At 52.6% G+C, this 26,993-nt stretch overlaps 2 protein-coding genes across 22 annotated transcripts in view; one reads left to right on the plus strand and one right to left on the minus strand.

The window, feature by feature from the left end:
- Nucleotides 1–73: 73 nt before the first annotated feature.
- ZNF574 (zinc finger protein 574) lies at nt 74–5,628 on the plus strand. Of its 2 annotated transcripts, none has more exons than XM_074369534.1 (2): nt 74–352; nt 2,654–5,628. In XM_074369534.1, exon 2 carries the CDS (start codon nt 2,674–2,676, stop codon nt 5,362–5,364), a length of 2,691 nt encoding a protein of 896 aa, XP_074225635.1. In that variant the 5' UTR covers nt 74–352; nt 2,654–2,673; the 3' UTR covers nt 5,365–5,628. The 2 variants fall into 2 exon arrangements, with proteins under 2 accessions (XP_074225635.1, XP_010945043.1); XM_010946741.3 differs by having other exon boundaries at nt 75–238.
- Nucleotides 5,629–9,605: 3,977 nt separating this feature from the next.
- POU2F2 (POU class 2 homeobox 2) overlaps nt 9,606–26,993 on the minus strand; it is a 32,214-nt gene continuing 14,826 nt past the window's right edge. For 5 of the 20 annotated variants that reach the window (XM_074369545.1, XM_074369541.1, XM_074369537.1 and 2 more), the window contains 10 exons: nt 20,292–20,397; nt 20,110–20,201; nt 18,159–18,320; nt 17,744–17,885; nt 17,499–17,647; nt 17,244–17,420; nt 15,918–15,984; nt 14,568–14,769; nt 14,362–14,435; nt 9,606–14,110 (listed from right to left, as the gene is read on the minus strand). In XM_074369545.1, coding sequence (XP_074225646.1) covers nt 13,779–14,110; nt 14,362–14,435; nt 14,568–14,769; nt 15,918–15,984; nt 17,244–17,420; nt 17,499–17,647; nt 17,744–17,885; nt 18,159–18,320; nt 20,110–20,201; nt 20,292–20,397 — 1,503 coding nt within the window. In that variant the 3' untranslated portion in view covers nt 9,606–13,778. Of the gene's footprint in view, nt 14,111–14,216; nt 14,436–14,567; nt 14,770–15,917; nt 15,985–17,243; nt 17,421–17,498; nt 17,648–17,743; nt 17,886–18,158; nt 18,321–20,109; nt 20,202–20,291; nt 20,398–26,993 lie in introns of those variants that run through there. The other 15 variants (XM_074369543.1, XM_074369540.1, XM_074369536.1 and 12 more) reach the window with 9 other exon arrangements.

Here is a 26,993-nt window from a genome sequence, read left to right on the forward strand (position 1 = left end):
TCGATTGGCCAAACGTCAGGGGCCAGACGGACGATGATTGGGCTCATTTCGCCATCCGCGCGGCGGCCGAGGAGGAAGGTGGGAGGGGCGTTGCTGAGGGCGATTGGGGGCGAGAGCGAGGCTGAGGAGCAGGCGAGAGGAGACGGCGAGAGCTAGAGAGGGCGCAGCGTTAGGGTGGCCGCACGAGGGGAGCGGCGGCCCGGGCCTGGGCCCGGGGCGTGTGAGACAGTGGAGGCGGGTAAGTGCGGACGGGCGCGCGAAGGGCCGGCCGGGCTCCCCTCACTGTCCCCCGCGGCCTCCTGTCGCCACCTCGCCTGCGTAGTGAGGGCCGGAGGGGGGCGCGCGCCTAGAGGTGAGGGCGGAGCGGTGCCAACGGCCCGCGGGGCGCGCGGGGGGCCGGGCAGGCGCTGGGCTGGGGCGGCGGGTGGGAAGAGGGCTAGAGTTGTGGGAAGGGCTGAGTGAGGAGGGACGGGGCTCGGGCTGCGGGCTGGCAGGAACCTGGCTGCGAAGGAGGCGTTAGAGCTGTCCTGGGGAGGGTCTCCAAGGCTCCAGGGAGTATCTCAGCAAAGAGCTTGGCGGTGGGACAGTCCAGAACCGAAGGAGGGTGGACGGTTAGAGGGCAGTTGGGTGCCCAGGGAGGGGTTTAGGCCGTGAGAACAGAGATGATTAAGTTAAAGCGAAAATCTAGTTATGCCTGAAGAGTTCGGCCAGTGAGAGGTCTTGGTGTGAAAAGATAATCAGGAAATGGATGTGCCTAGAAGGGAGATTTAGAGCTGAGTGAGAAGTAGAGGTCCAGGTGTGAAGAATGGGGTTACGTTAATGTGAAGAGGTGTTAAAGCAGAGTGTGGGGGCATTGGGTATCCTTGGAATGGGTTGAGCGGGGTCTCTGGAAAGAAGGGGAATGCTATGTGAAACAGATGTCTCTAGAATAGCTTGAGTGAAGATAGTCTTTCTGAAAAGTACAGGGAATTGGGTCAAGGTGAAGATTGGGAATTGGGTATTTTTCTGGAGGGGGTTAGGGTAGTGAGGGAGATCTATGTGTTAAGGAGGGAGGGAAGATCTGGGTATCCCCAGGGTAATAGGCTGGTGAGAGGGGCCTGGGTGTGAGGAAGAAAGATCTGGCTATCTGGGGGGACGGGGAGGGGATCTGCATAAGAAGAGAAGGTTTGGGCATTAAATAGATTTGGGCAGTCTGGGGGGTATATCTGAAAGGAGTTTAAGCCATTGTGAAGGGTAGTCTGGATATCCCTGAATTGGGTTAGCGTATATGCAGGGTCTTTTTGCAAAAAGGAGGAATTTTGATATGAAGAGGGGATGTGATCATCCCTGGAATGGGTTAGGGTGGGGTTGGGTCTTTTCTGGAATAAGAGGAGTTTAGGTTGTTATGAGGAAGGGTGTCTGGGCATCCCTAGAATGGGTTAGGGTGGGAGGAAGGGCATCTTATTGCAAAGAAAGAAAGATTAATTTAATAATCTGAAGGGGATCTGGGTGTTCCTGGAATGGGTTAGGGTAAGGGTGGGTCTTTTTGTAAAGAAGAGGAGCTTAGGTTAATATGAAGAGGGGTGTGGGTATCCCTAGAATGGGACAGGATGGGAGGAGTCTATTTTTGCAAAGAAGAAAATGCAAAGAGAGGTTCTGGGAATCCCTGAATGGTTTTGGGTGGTTGTCTATGAAGAAAATGGGTTTAAATATGAAGAGGGGGTCTGGATACCCCAGAGGGAATTAGAATCATAGATGAGGTCTCAGTGCACAGAAGAGGTAGGTGATTGTGAAGAGTGCCTAGGTGCCCTGGAGATGCGAGTTAGGGTGGTAGGAAGGGTCTGAGTGTGAAGAAAGGGTTAGGCTTTTGTGAAGATGGGAATGGGTGTTCTGGATAGGGGCTTAGGGTTGTGGGAGAGGGCCTTGATTTGTAGAGGGGGATCTGAGAATCATAGGGAAGTGGTTAAGGTTGAAAAGGTCTGGGCGTGGACTTGGGTTAGGCCAGTGTGAGAAAAGTTTGTTGGGAGAATGGATATTTTGACTTAAGGAACCCAGGCACCAAAGGGAGAGTTGGTGGGTGACGGGGGCTGTGTGTAAAGGAGGGGGGTTGCACCATGAGAGGGTGCTGAAAGTGGCAGGGCATTGGGACAATTTGAGTGGTTGGGTGTAAAAAGAGGTAGAGAACCTGGGGGAGGGAGGCTGGGAGAAGCGGGTGGTTAAGGGCTGTTTGAGGACTCCCCTGGGCTCCTGTGGGTGGGAATGGGGTAGTGTACAGCTGAGGAGAGGAGTCAGTGAAAGGAAGCCTTGAGTGGAGAGGACACAGATTCCTGTGTGATGTGTTGGGGCCTTGGCCCAGCTGTGAGGCATGAGAATGAGGGGTTGGACAGTTCGCAAGCATCTGATGGGTGGAGTTGAATGCACAATGCTTTGGAGGTGAGACTTGGGTAGATTCATTTGAAAGGGACTGCTGGGAAAGTTTTGTGCTTCATGCTCTTGTGTGTTCAGGAGAGAAAGGATTGTTAGTGGTGGGTGGGAGTGGAAAATATGGAAACAAGTTAGAGGGAGAAATTGATCTAAAGTTTTGGTAGGGGATGATAAAGGAAGGGAAAGAATTGTCCCTGGGAAGGACTGAGGAAGCAGTGGCTTAGATGTGATTTGTCCCCACCTCTCCCAGCCCAGGGTCTTGCCACCACCATGACTGAAGAGTCAGAGGAGACGGTCCTGTACATAGAGCACCGCTATGTCTGCTCTGAGTGCAACCAGCTCTATGGATCCCTGGAGGAGGTGCTCATGCATCAGAACTCCCATGTGCCCCAGCAGCACTTTGAGCTTGTGGGTGTGGCTGACCCTGGAGTCACTGTGGCCACAGAGGCAGCTTCTGGCACAGGCCTCTATCAGACCGTAGTGCAGGAGAGCCAGTACCAGTGCCTGGAGTGCGGGCAGCTGCTCATGTCACCTAGCCAGCTCCTGGAGCACCAGGAATTGCACCTGAAGATGATGGCACCCCAGGAGGCAGTGCCAGCTGAGCCACCACCCAAGGCGCCTCCCCTGAGCTCCAGTACCATCCACTATGAGTGTGTGGATTGCAAGGCTCTGTTCGCCAGCCAGGAGCTCTGGCTGAACCACCGGCAGACACACCTCCGGGCCACTCCCACCAAGCCTCCAGCTCCAGTTGTCCTGGGATCCCCAGTTGTACTGGGGCCTCCCGTGGGCCAGGCCCGTGTGGCTGTGGAGCACTCCTACCGCAAGGCAGAAGAGGGTGGGGAAGGGGCAGCTGTCCCCTCTGCAGCTGCCACCACTACTGAGGTGGTTACTGAGGTGGAGCTGCTTCTCTACAAGTGTTCTGAGTGCTCCCAGCTCTTCCAGCTGCCAGCTGACTTCCTGGAGCATCAGGCCACCCACTTCCCTGCTCCTGCCCCAGAGTCTGAGGAGCCTGCCTTGCAGCAGGAGACTCTGACCCCATCACCTGCGGAGGTGCCTGTGTCTCAGCCTGACCCCCTGCCATCCTCAGACCACAGTTATGAGCTACGCAATGGTGAAGCCATTGGGCGCGATCGCCGGGGGCGCAAGGCACGGAGGAACAACAGTGGAGAGCCAGCTGGGGCAGCCACCCAGGAGCTCTTTTGCTCAGCCTGTGACCAGCTCTTTCTCTCACCTCACCAGCTACAGCAGCACCTGCGGAGTCATCGGGAGGGTGTCTTTAAGTGCCCCCTGTGCAGTCGTGTCTTCCCCAGCCCTTCTAGTCTGGACCAGCACCTTGGAGACCACAGCAGCGAATCTCATTTCCTGTGTGTGGACTGTGGCCTGGCCTTTGGCACAGAGGCCCTCCTCCTGGCCCACCGGCGAGCCCACACCCCAAATCCTCTTCATTCATGTCCATGTGGAAAGACCTTTGTCAACCTCACTAAGTTCCTTTATCACCGGCGTACCCATGGCGTTGGGGGTGTTCCTCTGCCCACAACACCAGTCCCACCAGAGGAGCCTGTCATTGGCATCCCTGAGCCAGCCCCAGCGGAGACTGGAGAGCCAGAGGCCCCGGAGCCCCCTGCTGCTGAGGAGAGCTCAGCAGGGCCCGCTGCCCCAGGCACCTACCGCTGCCTCCTATGCAGCCGTGAATTTGGCAAGGCATTGCAGCTGACCCGGCACCAGCGTTTTGTGCACCGGCTGGAACGGCGCCATAAGTGTGGCATTTGTGGCAAGATGTTCAAGAAGAAGTCTCATGTGCGTAACCACCTGCGCACACACACAGGCGAACGGCCCTTCCCCTGTCCGGACTGCTCCAAGCCCTTCAACTCACCTGCCAACCTGGCCCGCCACCGGCTCACACACACAGGGGAGCGGCCCTACCGGTGTGGGGACTGTGGCAAGGCTTTCACACAAAGCTCCACGCTGAGGCAGCACCGCCTGGTGCATGCCCAGCACTTCCCCTACCGCTGCCAGGAGTGCGGAGTGCGCTTTCACCGCCCCTACCGCCTGCTTATGCACCGCTACCACCATACGGGCGAGTACCCCTATAAGTGTCGCGAGTGCCCCCGCTCCTTCTTGCTGCGCCGACTGCTGGAGGTGCACCAGCTTGTGGCCCATGCGGGGCGCCAGCCCCACCGCTGCTCATCGTGTGGTGCTGCCTTCCCTTCCTCGCTGCGGCTCCGAGAGCACCGCTGTGCAGCTGCTGCCACCCAGGCCCCGCGTCGCTTCGAGTGTGGCACCTGTGGTAAGAAAGTGGGCTCAGCTGCTCGGCTGCAGGCACACGAGGCAGCCCATGCAGCTGCTGGGCCCGGGGAGGTCCTGGCTAAGGAGCCTCCAGCCCCTCGGGCCCCGCGGGCTGCTCGCACACCAGTTGCCTCCCCACCAACCCTTGGAGGCGCGGTCCCTGCAGCTCCTGCAGCCCCTGCCCGACGCCGGGGCCTTGAGTGCAGCGAGTGCAAGAAGCTATTCAGCACAGAAACGTCGCTGCAGGTACACCGGCGCATCCACACAGGTGAGCGGCCGTACCCATGTCCAGACTGTGGCAAGGCCTTCCGTCAGAGTACCCACCTGAAGGACCACCGGCGCCTGCACACAGGTGAGCGGCCGTTTGCCTGTGAAGTGTGTGGCAAGGCCTTTGCCATCTCCATGCGCCTGGCAGAGCATCGCCGCATTCACACTGGCGAACGGCCCTACTCCTGCCCCGACTGTGGCAAGAGCTACCGCTCCTTCTCCAACCTGTGGAAGCACCGCAAGACCCACCAGCAGCAGCATCAGGCGGCTGTGCGGCAGCAGCTGGCAGAGGCTGAGGCTGCTGTCAGCCTGGCTGTGATGGAGACTGCGGTGGAGGCTTTGCCCCTGGTAGAGGCCATTGAGATCTACCCTCTGGCTGAGGCTGAGGGGGTCCAGATCAGTGGCTGACCCTGCCTCATTTCATTTCCCTTCAGCACCATCCTGCCCTGTTGCTGAAGAACCTTCTCCAACATCCCCTTAAGTCTCTGTACATACTGTGCCCCTTTTCCACCCCTCCCAACTGCAATGTAAGTTCTGTAACTGGATTTATTCTCTCTTCTCAGGGGGGCACTCTAGGGTCCTTGATGTGCATAAAGGAGCACCCCCACACACACCTGTTAACACTGGTGGCCCCAAGATGAAACAGTCAATAAAGACTGAGTTGGACATTTATCTGCTTCTGTCTGTCTGGGCTGTGTTGGGTGGTGGAATTTGGGACCCAGGCTCTTGGGTCTTAATTTTCATGATGGCATTCCAGTGTTTTGAGCAGGGCCTGGCAAGTAGTAGGAGTTCAGTAAACATGGGCTGAATTGAAGAGGAGGATCTGGAGCCCACGGGCCTGGCTCTCAGGGAGCCAGACTTCACTCTGGTGATAGGGGCAGCATGGTTCTCTTGCCACTAGAGGTCCCCACAGCCCCACAGAAAAGCCTGAAGCCATTTCTGCTGGTGGCAGGAATATTTAGGAAAATTTTCAGGTTCTCACCAACCCTGTCCCTCTGCTCTCTAGCCTGATGTGAGCTGTCTCCCCCAAGTCCATCTGGTTTTCTCACTGTGGGTCCCTGAGGGTAAATGCAGGTCTGGGAAAGGCATGATTTCTGGGGCAGTAGAGGAGGTGGCTTCTGGGACAAGACCCAGCTGTGGGGTTGGTGATTTTGAGTAACAGCTTTTGGGTGTAGGAAGCTTCACAAGGGAGGTGCTCTGACACTCACCTGGAGTTGGACTCTGGCTCAGCCAACAGGTGTTTGTTGTGGAGAGGCTAGTGGTTGGGGTGGCTGACTGAAATTTGAATGTCTAATTTGTCTCAAGTATTTTCCTACATTTTTTGGAAAAGTCTTCACACTGATCCTGTGAAGATAAGAACATTTTGCAGAAAAGGAAGCTGAATTCAAAAGCAGTGAGGTGACTTACCCAAGGTCATTCAACCCAGATAGGGCAGAGCTTGAATTTAAGTGTACTTTACTTTGGTTTAATCACCTATACGCTTTACACACTTGGGGGAGGGCAGTGGAAGAAGGAGATGGTGAGCGTGTGACTGGTGGAAATGCTTGATTACTTTGCTAGTCTTATCTCTAAGAGCTACACCCCAAGAAAAATACCCCCATCCCCAAGATTACTCCAGTCTTTGTTAAAATTCTTAACTGGAACCTTATGAAATGAGAGGTGAAAGGAAGCTGTATTGAAACCAGGGGAAAGGAAGGCCTGAGAGCTGCCCACTCAGTCTCCATTACTCTCAGCTCCCTTCAGCAGTCCTGTAGCCCTGTGGGCACTGGGGCTTATGCTTATTTTCATCCTTTTTAAAAAGATAAACCACTCACCTATTTGATATCTTGACAACTTCTAATGAACAGTTACCTGTTAAGCAGTTGTTTTTGACCAGAGTGTGTTGAGCATCTTTCAGTAACCTGATAGCCTGCAGAAGGGACTCCAGCCACTTTAGCCCAGCATGCCAGACCCACTTAATTCACAGGTAAAGATGCATTCTCAAACTGCCACCTTTCAAGAAGAGCCGTACCACCCAGAAAATCATATGAGATAAATGCTTGGAACAATTGGAGGATTTATCTTGGCAAAACCAGATAAAAATGAGGCTGAATCAAAGGACAGGAATGGAGGAAAAAAACCTGAGGGTTCTGGTTGACCCCAAGATAAAGATGCTTTCAGCAGAGAAGCAGCCCTAATAGCGGGATCACCCCTCTTCTGTTGCAGTCCCTTTTTAGAGCCTCAAATGAAGACCGACTCCCAGAGAAGTTTATGTGTGCAAACATGTTTATGAACAAGAGTCACTGTTCACTGTCACCCCACTGAAATTTCCATGGCCCTCAATGGAATCACTGTCCTAAGAAAGATGGCGTTAATCAAACCCTTGTTGGGTGCTGGGGTTCGAGTTGGACAGGCAAAGTTTCTTGAACCTTAATGTCTATTAGGCAATTCACCCAGAGATTTAGATCCAGCAGGCTTGTCTGGGTGAGACCTAGGAACCTGCATTTTGAATACCAATTCTGATGCAGGTGACTTGCATACTCCCAAGAAGAACCTTGTGTTGCTTGTTTTTAGTTGGATATGGAAGCTGCTTAAGCAGCACTGTGAAGGGGACAACAGTTGTCCTCTAGGGACAATATGTTCTTGACAATAGGAAGCCCAAGTGTGACTGTGCAGAGGAGGGCACGTGGAGCAGTTGGGCACGTTTACGGGGCTGCCTGCAATCTACCTAGTTCAGCTACAGAGTGCTTTCGGGTTTGCCATCTGTGCTTGTCACAGGCTGGCCTGGGTGACAAGGATTTGGGTTTGTATGCTTCTGACTGTACCCCATAGGCAGGGGGCTGGAACAGATGACCTTCCTCGGGGTACTATTCTAAACCTCCATCCAGTATTCTACTCCTCCATCTCTACTGACTTGGCTTAAGAGGTGCTTTTTTCTATCTTGCCAAAATGGTGCTGTGCAATACTTTTTCTTTCTAAATGATCAAACCCTCTCCTACTCTTTTCCTTTCTCTTGTCCCCCTGTTCCTCACTATTGAATTTGCAGAATCCCAGCACCTGTGTGCCAGGCATGCATCAGACCTGACAACAGTGAGAAAACCCAGTACTTCGCACCATTTTTGATTTTCAAGGGTGAGATCTTGGGGAATCAGCCCAAGGCCTGGCCTGTGAAACAGTTGTTCCTCCCAAATGACTTAGGATAAGCACAAACATTTGAGTGAATTGAGAGTTAATGTCCTGAAAAAGAAGGCAGGCGTGTACCTTCTAGCACCAGACAACTTCCAAGTCAGCTGTTTTTAAAGGGTCTTGTTAGTCCTCTGCCGATGGAAGCTGGCAACTACTTTGCTGGTTTCCTTTCTCATAGTTCTCATTTATTGAAGTCAATCTTGTGCTAAGTGTATTTAGTTCTTACAAGCCCGCATTGTCCCCATATTACAGATAAGAACACTGAAGCTCACATATTGAAGGTCACGTATCTATAAAATGGCAGAAATTAGATATAAATTCAGGAATTCGAATTCATTCTAAGTTCCGAGACTTGTTTTTCTAATTGGTGGGGGAAATTGCTCAGGCTTTACTTCTGAACATTCACTGAGTAGAAGTAAAGCCCTCCCTTCCCCAGCACATATTCACCCACCCCATAACACCCTGATTTCCCCACCAGCCTTCCCAAGACAGAGAAGAGACCAAGGGAGAGCAAGCAACATTTTTCTCTGTACAGTTTTTAATTTTTTATTTTTTGATGTTGTTCAGATGAATGACACACTCAAGTTACAAAAATGGGGCCTTAAAAGAAGCACATTGTACAATGAACAAGCAGATTGGAGTTAAGAACACTGAAAACGCTAACCCGCTACCACGAGAAGAGACAGGGAGGGGGGTACAGGATGGGAAGGGAGGGGCTACCAACACAGGGGTCAGACAGAACTGAAAGGGGAGCTAATTTGGTGAGAATGGAAGAGAGGCAGTTCTCCCCTGGGGCCTACTCAAATTTTCAGATGCCACTTCTTGGTCTCCCTCACCCACTACTTGCTGCCACCTTCCATCCCCATTCCAACCTGGTCATTCAAATGAGTAGGTGAGGGACACCCACCCCAGAACAGGCCAAACCAGTCAGATCTTTACAAGGCGGGGTGGTTACCTTGCCCTACTGCAGCCTTGGATTTGGGAGGTGATGGTGGCAGCAGTGGGATAAGAAGCCAGAAAGGAGCTAGCAGAGAGGAATTGACCAAAGATCAGTCCCCTGCTTTTCCCCAGAAACTCCTTGCCCCTTCCCCACCCTACCATGATCCAAAGGCCCTCTCTACAAGTTGCTGAGAGAGGCCCCAAGTCACCCTGCAATTATATAAATAAATAAATACTGAGCCCCTGGGTTTAGGGGACAGGCTGGGGAAGGGGCAGCAGGGATAGAGGAAAGGAAAGAGGAGAGGAAGGGGAGGGGTCACAGACATAGTAAATAGTTGTCTCCGTCCCAGCAACACTTCCCTCTGGATTTTTCTCTCCTTTTTGTGTTTAACAAGGAGCTAACATCTCAAGGACAAATACTTAAAAATATACATTATTTTTTCTTCTTTTTTTTGTTCGCCTTTCTCATCATCATCTTGCTTTGGAGACTGCTGAGGTCAAAGTTCAAACCGCATGAAGGAACTGCGGCTTGGAGTTTTTGTGTATTTTTTTTAATTTTTATTTTTTAATTTTTTTCACTTTTTTTTTCCAACATATAAAAAGGTAGCGGAGTTGTCTGTGGGTTTTTTTTTTTTAATGGTTAAATCTTTGGTTTGTTTCTTTTTTCTCTTGGAGGCCTTTATCTCTCGCACTTGCCTTTCCCACTCAGAGGCCAGTGGGGGCCCGCGTGTCTCAGTCTTGCTCAGTCTGTCTCACTCTCTCTCTCACTCAGTTCCCCCTACCCTGGGCTAAAGGGAGACAGAGGCACCCTGGGATTTGGGTGGGTAAGGAAATCTAGCCAGGTCTAGAGGTTCCCTTGACCTCGTCCCTTACCCCATCTTCCCAGGGTACAGGGCTTGGAGACCCTCTCTTGGCCTTCCCCAGGGAGGAGATGTGTGGGAAACTCAGCCTTCCCCTCCCTCCTCCTGATCTTAGCCCCAGTTCATACAGGGGCTTGGATTCCTCTTCTCCACCCATCCTCAGTTACCCACTCCAGCCCTCCCTCCTACTTCCAACCTCCCAGAAGAGAACAGAGAGAGCTGTTTTTATTACTGGCATTTTTTTTTTTTTTTGGCACAATTAAAAGGCCCACCATTAGGTAGACCCAGTCTCTGTCTCTCCTTCAAATAGGAGGTCAGGGTTGGGGAGAAGAAAAATTCAGAAGGCTTCACTTTCTCCAATCCACTCATTACCCTCTCTAGCCCAGGCCCCTGGCCCCCTCCTCAGACATCTCACCTAGCCCAGAGCCTTGGCCTGGGGTCTCCCTCCCCAACCCCACATAAAGTTCCCCAGCCTCCCAACTCTCTCGCTCACACACAGACACACGGACACAGGCTCTGTACAGACCACAAAATAAAAACGATGAGATAGTTTTGTTTCCCGGAGTCAAGACGGGGGGACTGGAGTGGAAGGGGCAGAGGGGGGTGGGGGGTATGAATTCCCCCATCACCTTCCCAACCCTGGCTCCCTCCAGCCACCCAGCCCCTTGCCCTGGCTGGCCCCCAGCCAACGATATTTGGTTTCCATTTTTTAACATTAAAGTTCTATGAGGTATTTGGTGCCTTATCTCGAGTCCTCGGGGGAGGGGGGCCCAGGGGGGAGACCTGGGGCACACTTGCCCCTCCCTCCCTCCCACCCCCTTCCCAATATTTGGTTTCACAGCTGTAGTTAAAGCTTGGGATTTGGTTATTTTTCCCCCTCCCAGGAATTTTCCTTTTTTCTTGTTTTTCTTTTCCTAGTTATGGGGGTTGGATGGGGAGGGTCCCCACCACCCCGGCTGCATGGGGGTCCCTCCACCAATGTCAGGGCATTGGCCCCATCCCTGCCCCCTGCTTCCTCCTCTCCTCTCTGCCCCACTCCTGGTACACTGGGGTGGGGGAGAGGTCCCAGGTGGCAGAACTTGATGGGGAGGAAGCAGGATGAAGTGGGTGGTGGTGAGTCCTGGATTTTCTTTCCTTTTTTTTCTTTTTTTTCCTTTTTTTTCTTTTTTTTTTTCTTTTTCTTTTTTTGGTCTAGAATCATAGTTTTTGTTTGAGTCATCTCCACCATGCCTTCCATGCTGCCTGTCTTCTTGGAGGGGTTTTTGGTTGTAATTCTTTTCACTTGGCTCTGCTCAAATGTCCTTCCTATCTGTTCAGGAGCCCTTGGCCCCCTCTCCACCCTTGGGCTGGGGCCTAGGCCCTCTTGCCAGTCCCTTCTCTTCAGGAAATAAAAATGGACAAACTCAGAGGTAGGGTAAGGGCAGGGAGTCGGTTCAGCGGAGATGCTTACATTCTGGCGAGGATGGGTCGACGGCTTGCCAGGCCCCATCAGTGCCAGGGTGGGAGGGGCAGCCACTCCACCGCTGCCCAGACAAGGCACCCCAAGACCCCCGAAACAGCCGAGTCTCTGCTGTCTCCGTGGCCCAGCCCAACAGTTTCATTTCCCGGGTGGGAGAAGGGAGACAAGAAAGAAAGAGAGAACGCTGAGGCCTCGGGGCCCAGGGCGGCGTCTGTCTGAGGCTCCGTCTTCCTCTCCTCGGAGTGTCCAGCAGCACCGCCCATCTCCCAGGGCTCTCCCCTCCCTCTGCTCCTGCCCAGCGAGGGGCGGGGGCCACTCTGATTTCAATGGCTCGCGTCCTTCACAGCAAGACTTTGGTTTGAGGAGAGACACAGAAAGAAGGAGATGGAGAGAGGTGAGAGAGGAGAAAAGGAAGAGGGGTAGAGAGAAAGGAGACAGGAGAGAGGACAGCCTGAAGAGAACAGAAAAAGAACTCAAAGGAGGAATCAAACCACCCAAAAGTTTGTTAGTTTTCCTTCGTCCATTCTTTTTTGCTTTCTTATTCCTTTTTTCCTGTTTGTTTTTTTTTTTTAAAGCTTTTTCAGTTGATTGGGGGGGTGGGGAGCTTGGGGCTCTTCACCCCTGTCCCTGACACCGTCTCTCAGCCCTGCCCACCCGCTTCCATCCACACTGGCTGAGGGACAGGCCCTGCCCCAGCCGCCCCCCTCCGGCTTTCCCGAAGACGACGTCCATGAGGTATTTGTGAAGAGAAAGAAGCATCCGTCCTTCCATCCGCCTTGGGGACCAAGGGCCTGGACCACTGGTGCAGGGGCTTGGCTCCACCTCGCGGCTCCTTCTTATTCTTTGAAGAGTCCTCGTCTTCTTTCCCTTAAATATATATATATCTATAAATTCTTTTTTTTCTAGTTTTAATTTATTGTTTGTTTGGTTTGTTTTTGTTTTTGGTTCAAAACTTTGTTGGCCTCCACAACAGCAGGAGGGCAACGTGGCTCCCAGCAGCGTCTCTCCTCTGTCCGCCGAGATGTGTCCAGGGCTGGGCAAACACAGGGTCCAGCCAAGACTCAAGGGAGGTCTTGTGGGAGTGGTGGCCACCACAGCGCCCTCTCGGGTGGGGACCACGGGTCATGGCACTGTCCCCGCCACAAGGACCCTGATGGGGACGCCATCTCGAGGAACCCCACCACTGGGGTGCGTGCGTGTGTGCATGTGTGTTGGGGGAGAGGAACAGGCATCTGCCAGTATCGAAGGGGCACAGGGTGGGAAGAGCGAGGTGAGTTCTCTTTTTGGTTTCTGGTCAATGTCAAAGAACGTGAAGGATCCCACGGATAGGCACTGGAGTATGAATTTTTTTTTTTTTCAGGGAAACTGACAGACAAGGATGGGAAAAAAAGACAACTTGAATGCCCTCACCTCATCCCCTCTTGCCTGAAATTTCCACCTTCCCATGAGCTAGGGATGGGGGGAGATTCCAGAGCAGAGGAGGGTGACAGGGTTAAGGGGGGACGTGTGGGAGCTAGAACTTGGCAAAACAGCCTAGCTCACCCTCCAGAGGGAAAAGGGTTAGGTACAAGGGGTGAAAAGTCATCCCAGGCCTTCCCCTGAACTCTCCCCTGGCTGGGGGAAGGAGGAGGTTAAAGCAAGGCCTCCTGCCCAGGTAGGGAGAGCTGGGGGCCAGGGAGAGGGGGGACACATGATAGGGACACATTCTGTTGAGCGAAACGCTAAAAATTCTGTACATCCTTTGGATGAAGCTACTGAATATTTGGTGTAAGGTTGTTCAGGCCCTTTCTCTTTCACCTTCTGGAAAAGAATATTTGGTGGGTGGTTCTGAGCCTACCCCATCGGCCCCAGGCTGTGCCCTGTCTTCGCTGGCCCAGGGCTGGGGGCTGGGGCTGGGAGGCTGGCACATTCTCTTTTTCCTTCTCTGCCCCCGATAGGGGAGGCTTGGCCCCACAGCCAGGGGCTCCGTGAGGTCCACCCTGCCAAGGCTTCTCTGCCCCTGGCTGGGGTTCTTATTTGGTGTCGTAGCAGTGAGGGTGAGCACACCGAGGTCTGGCTCGAGACTGGTTTTTGGTTTGTTTGGTTTTGTGAGGGATTTTTTGTTTGTTTTTGGTTTGTTTTTTTTTTAATGTTTGTTTTTCACCTCTGGTTCCTTTGGGGCAGCTGGTTTCTTTGTGATTATTTTTGATTTTCTTTTCTGTTGGTTGGTTTCCTTTCTTTCTTTCTTTTTTTGGTTGGTTGGTTTTTGTTGTTGTTTTGTTTGTTTTTTTGGTCTTTCCTCCCTTGTCACTCCTGCTCCGAGGACCCTCTGCGCCCCCACCATTGGTCTCCTTGCCCTCTTCCCAGGTGGGGGACGGAGGCAGGGGTCAGAGGAGTAGGAGGGGAGGCATGGCGGGCCCTCACTCAGGCTTGGACCCTGCCTCGGGCCCCCCTGGGCCTCCAGGGGTCTGTGCTGCCACCTCACTGCAAGTGGAGGAGGAGGACGAGGACGAGGACGAGGAGGAGGAGAGGCCAGGAGACTTGCTGGAGATGGAGGCTGCCACGGCTGCAGCGGCTGCAGAGACCAGGCCCACACCTGGCGGAGCACTGAGCAGGGGCAGCCCGGCATGGTTCAAGAAGAGTGGTGAGGTCACCAGGCCCGGGCTCCCTGGGGCCGCGCCGGCCGCCCCCAGCACCAGGTTCCCACTGCTGTCAAGGCTGGTAAGGGGCAGGGTTCCACCAGAGGCCAGGGCTGGTGGAGGAAGAGAGAGGCGGAGCTGGGGGTGCCTTCCAGCATCCCATCCACAGTGCCCCGTCTTCCCATCTGCCCCACTGACCCCCATCAGCACCCCTCACACCTTCCCCAAAGGTGAGATGGTTTTGAAGAGGCGAGCGATGCAGTGAGCAGGGGCAGGATGGCATGGCTGGAGCTGCAATGGGGAGGGCTCGAGGCCCCAGGGGACAAGGCTGGTGACGATGGGAGTGACATGAGGCAGCACGCACCTTGGATAGTGGCCAAAGGGTTGTTGCTCATGAGGGCTGGACTCAGCCCGGAGCTCAACCCCACCATTGTGCTTCTGCAGGAGGCAAAGCAGAGGCATTAGCAGGGGCAGGGACCCTCTGGCAGAACTGGGGGAGCAGCTCCCCACCCTGGAAGCAGCAGCAACCCTGCTTCTCCCACAGCCTCCCACCTGCAGCTTCCCACTTACCCCGTGCTGGGGGTCAGGCCCGACAAGCCGATAGCCGAGTGGCTGCCTTGAGGGCTGGGATTTGTGCTGTTGGTGGTGGCCGGGGGTGGGGGAGTGACAGAGGGGATGGAATTGAGGGGGGGCACAGCCCCGCCCCCGGCCCCACCCCCTCCAGCTGTCCGGCTTGGGTGGAGTGTCCCCACAGCAGAGGATAAGGTAGTAACTGCCAAAGAGAGACAGAGAGATGGAGACTTCAGCTTCCACTCATCCTCCACCAAGGTCGGCTCCTGCCTGCCTTCCCTGCCCAGTCCCACTGATCTCTGTCAGAACACGTTCAGCCCTCCTGCCCTTTCTTCCCACAGCCATTTCCTTGTGCCTCTGCCACGGTGACAGCAACCACAGTCATCACAGTAAGAGCAGCTGCCACACACTGAGCCTATGCCTTGTGCCCGGTGTGTACTCACACACTGCTTATCCAGCCCTGAACCTCACCTCAGGCCCCTTTATACAAAGAACCAGGGGTGCCCAGAAGACAGAGCCCTGTGGCTCTCTCTAGGGGCCAGACAGGGAAGTGCAGCTGTGCACGCTGAGGCTGAGACAGCTCCCAGCCCAGATTCAGGCCAGACACACAACCACATTTCCTGGCTCTGTCACATCCCAGCTGTGCCCTTGGGCAAGTACCTTCACCTCTCTGGCCTTCAGTTTCATCATCTGGGAAGTGGGGAGGATAACAGAACCTATCTCATAAAAAGGTGTGAGGATTAAATGAGTCACTATTCTTTATAAAGAGTTTAGAACAATGCCAGGCACACCCTTACTACTCCATAAACTTCCACTTATTATTTCTTAACCTGCGAAGGGACAATATGGCGTTTGTTTTTTTTTATTCTTATATATAGTGTTAAACATGCCGTACCCCAAGAAGGGGGAAAGGAGGCCTCTGGGTACAAAAGTGTGTGTGTATGTACACACACACACACACACACATCCTTGAATGCATATATTCAGGGATATAGCTTCTGTATGTATTATATATTCACAATAATTTTATGAAAACTGAGGTTCAAAGAAGTAAGGTCACTTACAGAGTTCACACAGTTTATAATTGCCAGAAAAAGAACTCAAGTTCATCCCCTTTTACCAACCCTATGCTTTTCTCATATGAAATTATGGAGCAAAAGAAGCCTGAGCTGCTCTGGCGGGGAGGGGTGAGGCTGCCCTCTCCCCTTTCCACCCCCATCCCGCTCCCATCTCCCCCAGGCTCAGCCTTGAGGCCCACAGATGCCCTGAGCCACTTGAGAACCTCAGGCTCAGGTCTGCAGTGTGTTCACCCAGCACCCACCCCCACCCCCGTCCTCTGCCCTCTCTGACCTGTTGTGCTCAGACTGCTGGAACCTTGGGACAATGGCAGGGTCCCGGCGCCCCCCTGGGGTGTGACCTGGGGAGAGAGGAAAGAAGGTATAGTTAGGCCACAATCTTCCAGCAGCCCCCATGGTGCTCCCAGTGGGTACAAGCCCTATGCCTCTACCTCTGGGATGGGTAAGAGAGGGATTTGGGGGCAATGCTATGTTTGTATCATGCCAGGTGCTTTCTATCAGCTTTCCTCACATTTGCCCTAGTTGAGCCACAAACAGGAGGAAGTCATTCCCAACTGAGTGTTCCCCCACCTCTCTTCTGACACAATCCAGTTGCAGGTATGATGTGTGTGTGTCTGTGTGTTCTGGGGATGGGTGAGGGGTTGCTATGAGGATAAGGCGTGTCTCTATATCACAGTGTGGGACTGTCATATTGCTTGATTTTCTGGGACCATCCACCAGTCTCCTCCTTGGCCTCCCTGCCTCCAGTCTCATCCTGCCATCAACCCCAGAGGCCTCACTCTAAATGTGACCCAGTCCCTCCCTGTTCAAAACTCATCCTGGGCTCCTCAATGCCTGTGGTTCCAGTTTAAGTCCCTCAGCATATGACTTAGTGTCTGGCCCCTTCCCGTCCCCCACCCATCCCCCACACTCATTCATAAACTTTCTGGCTCCAACCACACTAAATCACACTGGAGTTCCTCAAACTGGGCTCAGTACACTCTGGCTTCCAGGCTTTTGTGCACATCGATCCCTTTGCCTGTTCTTCACATGGCTGGCTAACTCTCTCTTGTCCTTTATGACTCAGCTCAGATGGCCCCTCCTTCCTTCACATCATAGGCTCAAGGCTCCTCTGGGCCACTTTTGCTCCTCTCTGTAGAGTCATAGCCCTTTCCACAACTACACAGAATAAAGGAAAGTCCCAGTGGGTCTGATCCTGAACAGGCCTGTGTGTGGCTGTGGACCCGAGTGCACACCCAGGGGTGTAATAATGTCCCTGCCGGTGTCTGTGTGGTTGTGAACGTGTGTGTAAGGGGGGATGCCTGTATCCCCTACCTGGGATCCATCCCCGTGTGGCTACATCTTGTGATAACTCTATATTGAGCTATGTCAGTGTGGGTCTGTAGGAGCTTGTATCCCCATATAAGACCACAGAGCCCTGGGAACTTTGTGTCCCAGTGTGACTGTGCCCCTCCCATGTGACAACCCCCAAGTGACTGTCCCTGCCTCCATTCTAGGCACTGTGGACAAACAGGTAGTTGTGCTTCATGCAAGATGCCTGCCAAGGGGCAAAGATGTGCCAGAGCTCTGTACCCCCTTCTCTCACAGGGGCTCTCAGTACCAGATGGGGGCTGTAGCTGGCCGGCTTGCCCGGGCTGGGCAGCATGGGGGCTGCGCTGCAGGGGTTGATACGTTTCTCCTTTTGGCGCCGGTTGCAGAACCAGACGCGGATCACTTCCTTCTCCATGTGCAGCTGCTCTGCGATCAGCAGGATCTCCTCTGAGGTAGGCTTCTGGTTCTGCGGGCAGAGGGCTTGTTAGCCCTGGGCCCATCCTCCCACCAGCCCTCAGGGCCACTCAGGAGGGTGGGGCCTCACCGCTAGAAAACTCTTCTCTAAGGCGAAGCGGACGTTTGTCTCGATGCTGGTCCTCTTCTTGCGTCTCCGGCCGGGGAGCCCGTCGAAACCCAGGCTGGGGCTGCTCAGCTGGTTGGGACTGGGCAGGCTTGAGTCCACAGACATAGTCTCTGTGTCCGAAAGGAGACGAGGGTATGAGAGGGCGCCTCCCTCCGCCTGCTGCCCGCCGCCCACCGCCAGCCCGGAAGCTCCAGCCCAAGACCCACCTGCGTCGTTGAGCCACTTCTCCAGGAGGGGCTTGAGTTTGCACATGTTCTTGAAGCTCAGGTTGAGGGCCTCGAAGCGAGAGATGGTCGTCTGGCTGAAGTCATTGCCATAGAGCTTGCCCATGGCCAGGCCCACGTCACCCTGGGCCAATGGGGCAGGGATGGGGCTGCGGTCAGGGCCGAGCAATGGGCTCAGCCCCGCCCACTAGATTGCCACGCCCTTCACCCTGCCCAGTAGGCTGCTATGCTCCTTCCCCCTGCCCTCCAGCCGGTCACACCCCTCACCCCATCCACCATAAAGCTACGCTCTCCACTCCGCCCACTAGATGAGTGTGACCGGTCACCCCGCCCATCAGCTGGTCACACCTCCCTGTCTCCCCACGCCCACCACCCGTCCTGCAGGGTGGTCCCAGACCTGCGTGAAGCCCAACTTGATGCGGCGTTGCTTGAAGGTGCGGGCGAACTGCTCCAGCTCCTCCAGGTCACTGGGCTCCTCGGGGTGGGATGGTGGCTCCAAGCATTTGGGGGGCTGCGGGTGCGAGAGGTGCGGGTCGGGCAGCGTGGGGCGGGTCACGGCCTGGTGGGGTGGGCAGGTGGATGGGATGCAGGACCAAGGACCAGGACAGGGCTCAGCAATGGCTGAGCAGTCCACCCCCAACCCCCATGCAGCTGCCACATCCCTGCCGTCTACCCTCTTCCTGCAGACTCCCCTCCACCTGCCCCCAGGAGACCCCCTCCATACTCATTGCCAAGCCCCATCAAGATGACACTCTGCTGTCCTCCGAGGGTCCTCTCACTGCATGGAACTCTTTGCACATTCCCTCCCAGCCTGCAGACTGCCAGGAGGAGCAGCCAGCTCCTTTCACCCAGGGGCTCTTTTCCAGGAGCTGGGGGTGGCGGTTTTATCCTCCTCTGGGGCAGGGAATCAAGGACTGGCTCTGCTACTGGATTGCTGGTTAACTCAGGCAAGTTTCTTTATCCCTCTGGGCCTCAGCATCCCCCTCTGCAGAGCTACTGAGGCATAATTATGGCTACTCTGCCTACCCCACGGGGTTGTTGAGAGAATAGGGTTAAAAATGAGTAGCCTGCAAGGAAAGTAAAAGTATATTTTAAAATACACAGGGAGGGCAATTGGGGAGATTTACAAAAAAGCAATAGCTCTCTCATGGAATGCTTCATTTCCATAAAAATAAAAGATCTAAACAGCAGGTGTAGGGATGTTGGGTGCATAAGTCCTTGATCCATTACCCAAAACCCTGGGGCCAGGTGCATTTTGGAATTCAGACATTTTTCAGATTTTAGAAAGCCTACATGGGGCATATACCATAGATAATGTGAAACCCCCTATCAGGGTCAAAGCATCACCCCATAATTGGGACATATCAACAGCTGTCAGCAAAGCACAAATACCACACAAGAAGGATAAAGAAAAGTCACACACTCCCTCACATCAGGTCAAGGCAGGTTTTGCAGCCAAATGACTTCTGGTGCCCACATTACAAGAACAACCTGATTTTCCAAGCATCTTGGATTTCAGAATTGCAGCTAAGCCCTGTATCAGTCTCTAAACTTTTCAGGTTTTCTGAAATAGTTCCTATATTTTTTGAAAGAGCTGTTTTTAAAATATGGATAGGAGGGATCTTTGAAGTCTGTAATCATGAAAGATTATTATTAAAGTTTAGAACCCAGGCAGCAAACTGAAAGAAAGGGGACTAGGCAAAAGGATGCCAAGGCAGCCTGGAGCGCTCATCCCCTGCAGGAAGGGGCCTGAGATCTGGACAGTGACCAGCTGCCCACTGCTGCCACACCATGTGGGTGCAGATCCAGCTTTCCCAGAACTTCTGGTTTGTCAAAAGAAGCTGGGAATCTGGCATTTTCTAGAAATTTTGTTGATACCTAATTCAGGGGACTGAATTAGTACCCAGCAGACACTTTGGTCAGGGAACCCTCCATTTGGAGTGCTGGAAGGGACCCAAAACATTTGTGACCTAAAGACTTGTTGTGAACCCTCTGAAATTTTGTGTACATGTACGTTTTGGGGCCAGATACAAATCTTCCATCAGATTCTCAAAGGAGTCTATATGCCTGAAAGGGTTAAGAGCCACTGGTCTGTCTAAATCTCCTCTGTTCTGTAGAGGAAGAAACCAACTCAGACAGGGAGAATGGCTTGCCTAGGGTCCCGCAGCAAATTAGTGGCAGAGCAGCACTGGGCCCCAGGTCTGTTGACTCCTGTCTTGGTCCCTGTGGCTGTAGGATGGGCCAAATGGAGAGGACCCTCACTGTCCCGTTACTCCACCTCCATTCCCCCTTGCCTTCAGCAGGCCCTGCTGCTGGCCCAGCCTGACACACTCAGTGGGCTCTCTCACCTGTGTGGGCAGCCCTGCCCGGGGCTGGGAGGTCAGAAGAGCTCCCTGGGTTTGCTGAGGTAGCTGGAATAGATTTGGCGTCGGTAGCAGGCCTGGGGAGACAGGAAAGAATGCACAGGGTGAGAGGGGCTGGGGGAATGCTGCAGAGGGGTCGAGGAGGCCATCCAGGGTGGGGGCCTTACCTGGCTGACTCTGCTGGGCCTGTGGCAGCAGGAACTGAGCAGGTGGCTGAAGGTGGTGACCCGGCACAAGCACCAGCTGCTGGAGCTGGAGGAGCTGCTGTATGTCCTGCCACGGAGTGGGGTGGACAGAAAGATAGCCTGAATCCTGGCCTGGCTCCTCCCTCTGCATCGCCTGAACCCCAAGGGGTTCTTCACAGGACGGGCTGGCACCAGGCATTGAAGGATGGAACACGGGTCTCTGGACAGCATCCCTGAGCTAAGGGCACCCAAGAGACTTCTCCTAACCCTGGGGTGCTGGAGCATCCTACATGGGTCATTACAGGAGGGCTGGCTCTTTATTTACTTTTCTTTCTTGATGAAGTATTTGCCTTGTCTTATATTCCCCCAGAACAAATAGAATCGTTTAAAAATGTAAATCAGACCAAATCTTCCCAACTTTTAAAACACTCCCAAGGCAAATGATTTCATGTCTGGAATTAGCTTTAAAATACTCCAGCCCATAGTGGGTGAGTAAATTGGTAAAATCACTTTGGAAAACTCTTTGGCACTATTATGAGTTGAATTGTCACCCCCCCCCAAAAAAAAAGGTATGTTGGAATCCTAACCCTCCCAGAACCCCAGAGTGTGACCTTATTTGGAGATACAGTCTTTGGAGAGGATCAAATTAAAATGAAGTCTTTAGGGTGGACCCTAATCCAGTATGACTATTGCCCATATAACACAGGGAAATCTGGAGACAGACAAACATGCAGAGAAGGAAGACCATGTGAAGAGATGCAGGGAGAAGACAGGTATCCATAAGCTGAGGAAAGAGGCCTGAACAGGTCGTTCCCTCCAGACCCTCAGGAAAAACTAACCCTGCCTACATCTTGATGTTCATGTTCCATTTGCATGTTAGAAGTTTGGGAGGTAGAGACGAGACAGTATCCAGGGGTCTTCTGGAGAGCTGGCCGTATCATATTCAGTTTCTCAGTTTGGGAACCTGTTATATGCATCTGCTCAGTTTGTGAGTCTCACTGAGCTGAATACTTACAATTTGTGTATTTTCCAATATTTGTTATACTTCAAAGAAAAAAAATTTAAGGGGAATGAAGCAGAGAATGGGAAGGAAAAAAATCCAGCCTCTCCACCAGAAAAGTAAGGAGTGTAGATAAAACAGAATTGGCAAAATGTTGATATCTGTTGGGCTGGGTGAAAAAGATATATTATTCTCTCTACTTTTAGGCTTGAACATTTCCAAAAGAAAAAACAAAACCCCCTTAAACACACACACACACACACACACACTGGCTTCTTGTAGCCCACAACAATACAATCAAAATTCCTCACCTGCCTGCTAAAGCCCTTTACACTGAGGCCTGTGCTAGTCTTCCTGACCTCAACTCCTACCTCAGGGCCTTTACATATGCTATTCCCTCTACCAGGCAGTTCTAGTTCTTTTACTCCTATCTAAGTCTGTCTTGTCACTCAGGTCCTAACACAGAGTTACCTCTTCAGAGATGCCCTCCTTGACGATATGATCTAAACCAGCCCACTGCCATACCTCCCTCTGTCACCTCCATTTCACCTCCTTCATAAGACTTATCACTATCTTAATGTCTCTCTCTTTCTGTTTACTCTTTTTATGGTGTCTCCCTCACTGGTGTATCAGTTCCATGAGAGCGTGATCTTGATGGTTTTCATCACCGCTGTAATCTCATCACCTAGAACAGCATCTGGCACCCAGTAGGTGCTCCATATATATTTGTTGAGTAAACTAAGATTCATACTTCATAATTTACTTAACCACTTTTATATGTAGTATTGTACTTACAGACACAATATTTTTCCTTCTGGGAAATGGGGTGGGGGGCTAATCAATTGCTACCAATGCTATTATTATTCCAAAGACCAATTTAATGTTCCAGGAAGTGAAAAAACTGGGAAAATATAAGCAACTTGACACAAAGGGCTCATTTCTATAATATATAAAGAGCAATTATAAATCAACAAGAAAAAAAATTACCCAATAGTAGTCTGGTCAACAGACAGATCTGGTGACTGCCCAGCAAAACAAATACAAACAGCTCTCAAGGAAAAAAGTTCAGATTAACTCACAATAAGGTAAACACAGCTACAACTGCACTGAGATACTATTTTTACCTATCAGATGGGCAAAGATAACAACAGTGCATGACACACTATGTTGGGGGCATGTGGGGAAACAAGTACTCTTGCACATGGCTGGTGAGAGAGTAATCTGGCAATGTCTACCAAAATTACCAATACACATAACCTTTGACTTAGCCATTCCACTCTGAGGAATTTATGTTAGGGATATACTTGCACTTGTGCAAAATGACCTCTCAAAAGAATGGAAACAAGCTGACTGTGCAACAGAGAGGAATGGGTGAATGAATTGGGTGGAATACTATGCAGTCATCAAAAAGATCAAGGACACTCTTTATCCTGATATGGAACAATCTCTAGGATGTCCTGTTGAGTAGAGAGCTCAAGAGGCAAAACAGTGGGTATCCACTTGGCTCTTGTTCTAAACTGTTAATTGAACCATAAACCCTCCACTGGTTTTCATCAAATTTGGAATATAATCCAGCTCCTTGCATGGCCCTGCATGATCTGGCCTTCCTCACCTCCCATGAATCTCTCACTGCCTAACTGTCATCCAGCCACACTGGCCTCCTTCTTGTCACTGAGGCCAAAGAGAAGTCCCCACCTCAGGGCCTTTGCACATGCTGTTCTCCCCCTCTTCTTGATCTGCACATGACTGGATCAAGTCTCATCATTCAAGTCTCTATCAAATGCCCCTCACCCTCCACCCTTGCTCAGAGAGGCTTCTCCTGACCACTCGCCCTGACAAGGAATCTTCCTTTCCTCAGTCACCACCTTACATTATACTCTTCCTTCCTTCATAGCAGTTATCAGCTTCTAGTCTGTCTCCTCAACAAAGGCTGGTGCCAGCTCTATGAGGACAGATTGTCTGCCTTATTCCTCACTGTATCCCATACGCAGAAGGCTGACTGGGCATGGTGGCTGGTCACCAAATGCTGGCTGACTAAAGGAATAAAAGAATGAGAGAGATGATTCCGGGTGAACAATGAGCTGGCTCAAGACTTGGGGTTAGCCGTAGGAGGCCCCATTTCTCCACATCTAGAGCCCTCTGAATCAGTGCCATCTGAAGCCACTAGGGGGCGCGTCAGGACCATGTCAGCTGGTAGAGAAGTTAGCGTAATGGGAGGTATACCAGCGCAAGCACCGGGCAGGGACTCTGGCCAGGATATTTAGTGGGTCATCTGCTAACCTGTGAGAAAAACAAGCACAGAGGGCTAGCACAGCCCATTAAGGCCAAAGGGAGGAGAAAAATTCTTGCTCATAGCTGTGTTCTGATCCCTGCCTTACCCCAGTGCAGTTGCCTAACAGGCGATCCATGAATTTTCAGTGAATGAGTAAGGGGAAACTTAGGACTGGTGGTGTATCGGTGCAGACTGTCTGTGCTTTGCCACAGGTGGGATCTAGGCCACAGACTGGGGGCAGAAAGACGGAGACACATGGTTTATATGACACACGGCAGAACTGCAGTGTAATCGCCCACTTTCCTATCTGGGCTTGGTTCCACCTGGTGGGGAGGAGGCCGCCTTGAGAAGGAACTAGAGGAGGCTGGCACCTCAGAGCTGCCCAGGCGCAGTGCCTCACTCCAGCGCACAGGGCCGACTCTCCATTCCCTGGTATGCTGTGGCAGCCACCACAACAGGACCATGCCGACACGAACGTTGACACTCACTAGCCATCCCTGATATGGCAAATTATGACCAGTTCTGGACACCCCGTTCTGCCAAGATGTGGGCAGCCTATAGTTAAGTCTAGAGTAGGGAGGACAGGAAGGGATGGGGTCTGGGGGACCATGTAAATTACACTTCAATCGACTTTTTGCAAAATGAGGACAGCTTCCTGACCCTGGCTGGTTATCTACTGCCTGGGGAGGCAGTGAGTATCTGTCCTGGGGGCCACCTGGGTGCAGTTGCCCTCCCACCTGCCCAGAATGGTGCAGAGAAAGCTCCCACACTGGGTGGGAGGGCAGACTAGGGTGGTGCAAGGGTCCTTTCCAACTGAGAACCTTGGGGGTTTGCTTCTTGCTGTGTGACTTGAGGGAAGCCAGCTTTCTCTTCTGGGCCTTGACTGTATAGGGTGGCGATGCTCAGTGTCCTGGAACGACCCTGGCTCTGGAGACAGCCAGAAACTTGACTCTGCCCTTCACACACCGTGAGACCATGGGCAGTTCCTTACCCTCTGTAAGCCTCAATTTCCTCAGGTGACACCTCAATAATTCTTACCTCATGGGGCTGTTAAATAATAAATAAGACAACACACAGAACGTTTACTTTGATCACTGGTTCACTTCAGTGGTCCTCCATAAATGGCAGTCATCTTTACTGAGTCATTTCTCTCAGGGCCTCAGTTTTCTCATCAACAAAATGGGGGTAATAATGTCTGACTCTTCACTGGGTTGTTTTGAGGCCTGAGTAATGTTATCATTCTCAAAGCATTTTGGAAATCACAACAGACTCCTCCAACACAGGCACTTGCTACCACTGGGCCCTCATGTCACCCCCCCCATGTCACCATGCTCAACCATGAGCTCTCGAGGCAGGGAGCCCCACTAGTCCATGTGACAGTCTGACAACTGACAACTTCCAGCTCCTGCCCAGAATCCCCACAGAGCTTCAGCCTCAAATATCTATCTGCCTATTTGATGTCTCCACTTGGGTGATGAATAGGCTCTTAGAACCCGACTGTGTCCAAAGTGAAACTCCTGGTTCCCCAGCCCCACCCTCCAAACACCCAGTTCCTCCCCTGTCTTCCCCAACTCAGGAAACCACCTCACCACCACCCAATCGCTGAAGCCCAAATCCCGGAGTCACCCTTGACCTATCGGACCATAGGAAATAGCATCCTGGACCCCACCTCCACCCTCTTCTTCCACCTGGATGCCTGCAAGGACTTCTCACTTGGCTCCTCGCTTCTACTCCATCCCCCACAGTCTGTTTTCCCTGCAGAGCTGAGGAAGCTTTGTAGACAGTCAGTTGGGGCAGGCCCCTCACTTGCTTAAAGCCCCTCAACAACCCCCCATCATACCCAGCACACATTCCAAACTCCTTGACCTAACCCGTGAGCCCCTGCCTGCCTTCCCGCCTCACCTCTTACTTGTCTCCTGTTCACTGTCTCTGCTTCAGTCATACCACCTTCCTCAGTGCCCTGAACAAGCCAAGCTGGTTTCCACCTCAGAACCTTTGCACTTGTTGTTGCCTTACCTAATTAAGCTCTCCCCCTGGCTTCTTCATGCCTGACTCACTCAGGCCTTGGTTCCCCAAGGCCACCTTCTCAGTGAGACTCTTCCTCACCACCCCATTAAGAGTGGCTTCCTCCCTCTATGATAGCACCTTGTTTCATCTTCTTCATTACACTTACACTAAAACTGTCTTGTTTTGCTGGTTTGTTTACCTGTGTACCGTCTGTCTCTCCACTAGAATATAAAATCCTCAAGGGCAGCCACTTGTGTCTTGTTCACAGCTGTCCCCTCAGGGCCACGAATGGGCACCTGGTATATACACCAGTGCTCAACGTGTTTGTTGAATGAATAAGTGACTATGATTGCTCCAGTCCCTCCACTCGGGGAAGCTCTAAAGGTTGGGGGTGGGGAGGTGTGGCAGACAGACTTAGCCTGTCTCTAGCATAGAATCTTCTATATATCCCAGTCCCCCAGAGGCTGGCCCTGTCATATGGAGCCCAGAAAGTCCTGGAGCGTGGGGCAGAACACCATGGAACAGAGAACCATTCAACAGGAGAAAGTAACACCTACACGTGGATTGCGTGTTACATCCCATGCTACCTCATGCTAAAATCCCAGGATAGCTGAGCAAGAGCAGATCCCAACCCAGGAGTCCTGAAGTGACTGGCCCGCCTGTCAGCACAGCTCCTGGACTCCGGGGCCTGTGGGTGCACTGATGACACACCTCCAGGTGGGTGGCTGGGCTGACCTAGCACCCACCACCCCTTCTCAAGCAGTAGGACCCACCTCCTCCTCTCAGGGACTTGCCCTCCACTTTCAGGTGATATAGTCCAGGTGGGGCTGACCCCGCCCTCTCAGGGATCGGGGGCACCAACTCAAACCTGGACCATGGGTGTTTTATCTCCTCAGGCAGGCAGGCTGCAAGTCTAGCAGTGCTGGTACCCATCACGCCTGCCCCAGAAAGAAAAGGGAGACAGATTCCTGGGGCCAGGCCTGATATTCCAGACTGAGCCTTTTCAATCATCTGAGCCAAATATTCCCTTTTCTTCTTTAGTTGCCTGGAGTGGGGTTGTGGCCCAGCTGGCACCCCCTTCCAGCTCATCCTTTGCTGGCTCCCACCCCCCAACTCCCCGAGCCTACCCTGCTGTCTCACTTTGCATTCCCCATTCTCATGCCTGGACCCTTCTCCCAGCTCATCCACTTGGTAAACTCCTACTTGTCCCACCTCATTCAGATACTGCCTTCTCCCCGAAGCCTTCCCTGACTCCCTCAGACACGGACTTCCTTTCTTTTCCCACACTCCCACCACATCCAGCAGGTTTCTCTGGTAAACCTTTCTTCACTAGGTCCTATCTACCTTAAAGATCTTGTCAAGCTTCATTTGTGTGGTCATATTACAAAAATAGGGATTCCCTTCC

The sequence above is a fragment of the Camelus bactrianus genome, chromosome 9 (genome assembly GCF_048773025.1).
Source record: "Camelus bactrianus isolate YW-2024 breed Bactrian camel chromosome 9, ASM4877302v1, whole genome shotgun sequence".
In the NCBI taxonomy this organism is placed as follows: Eukaryota; Metazoa; Chordata; class Mammalia; order Artiodactyla; family Camelidae; genus Camelus; species Camelus bactrianus.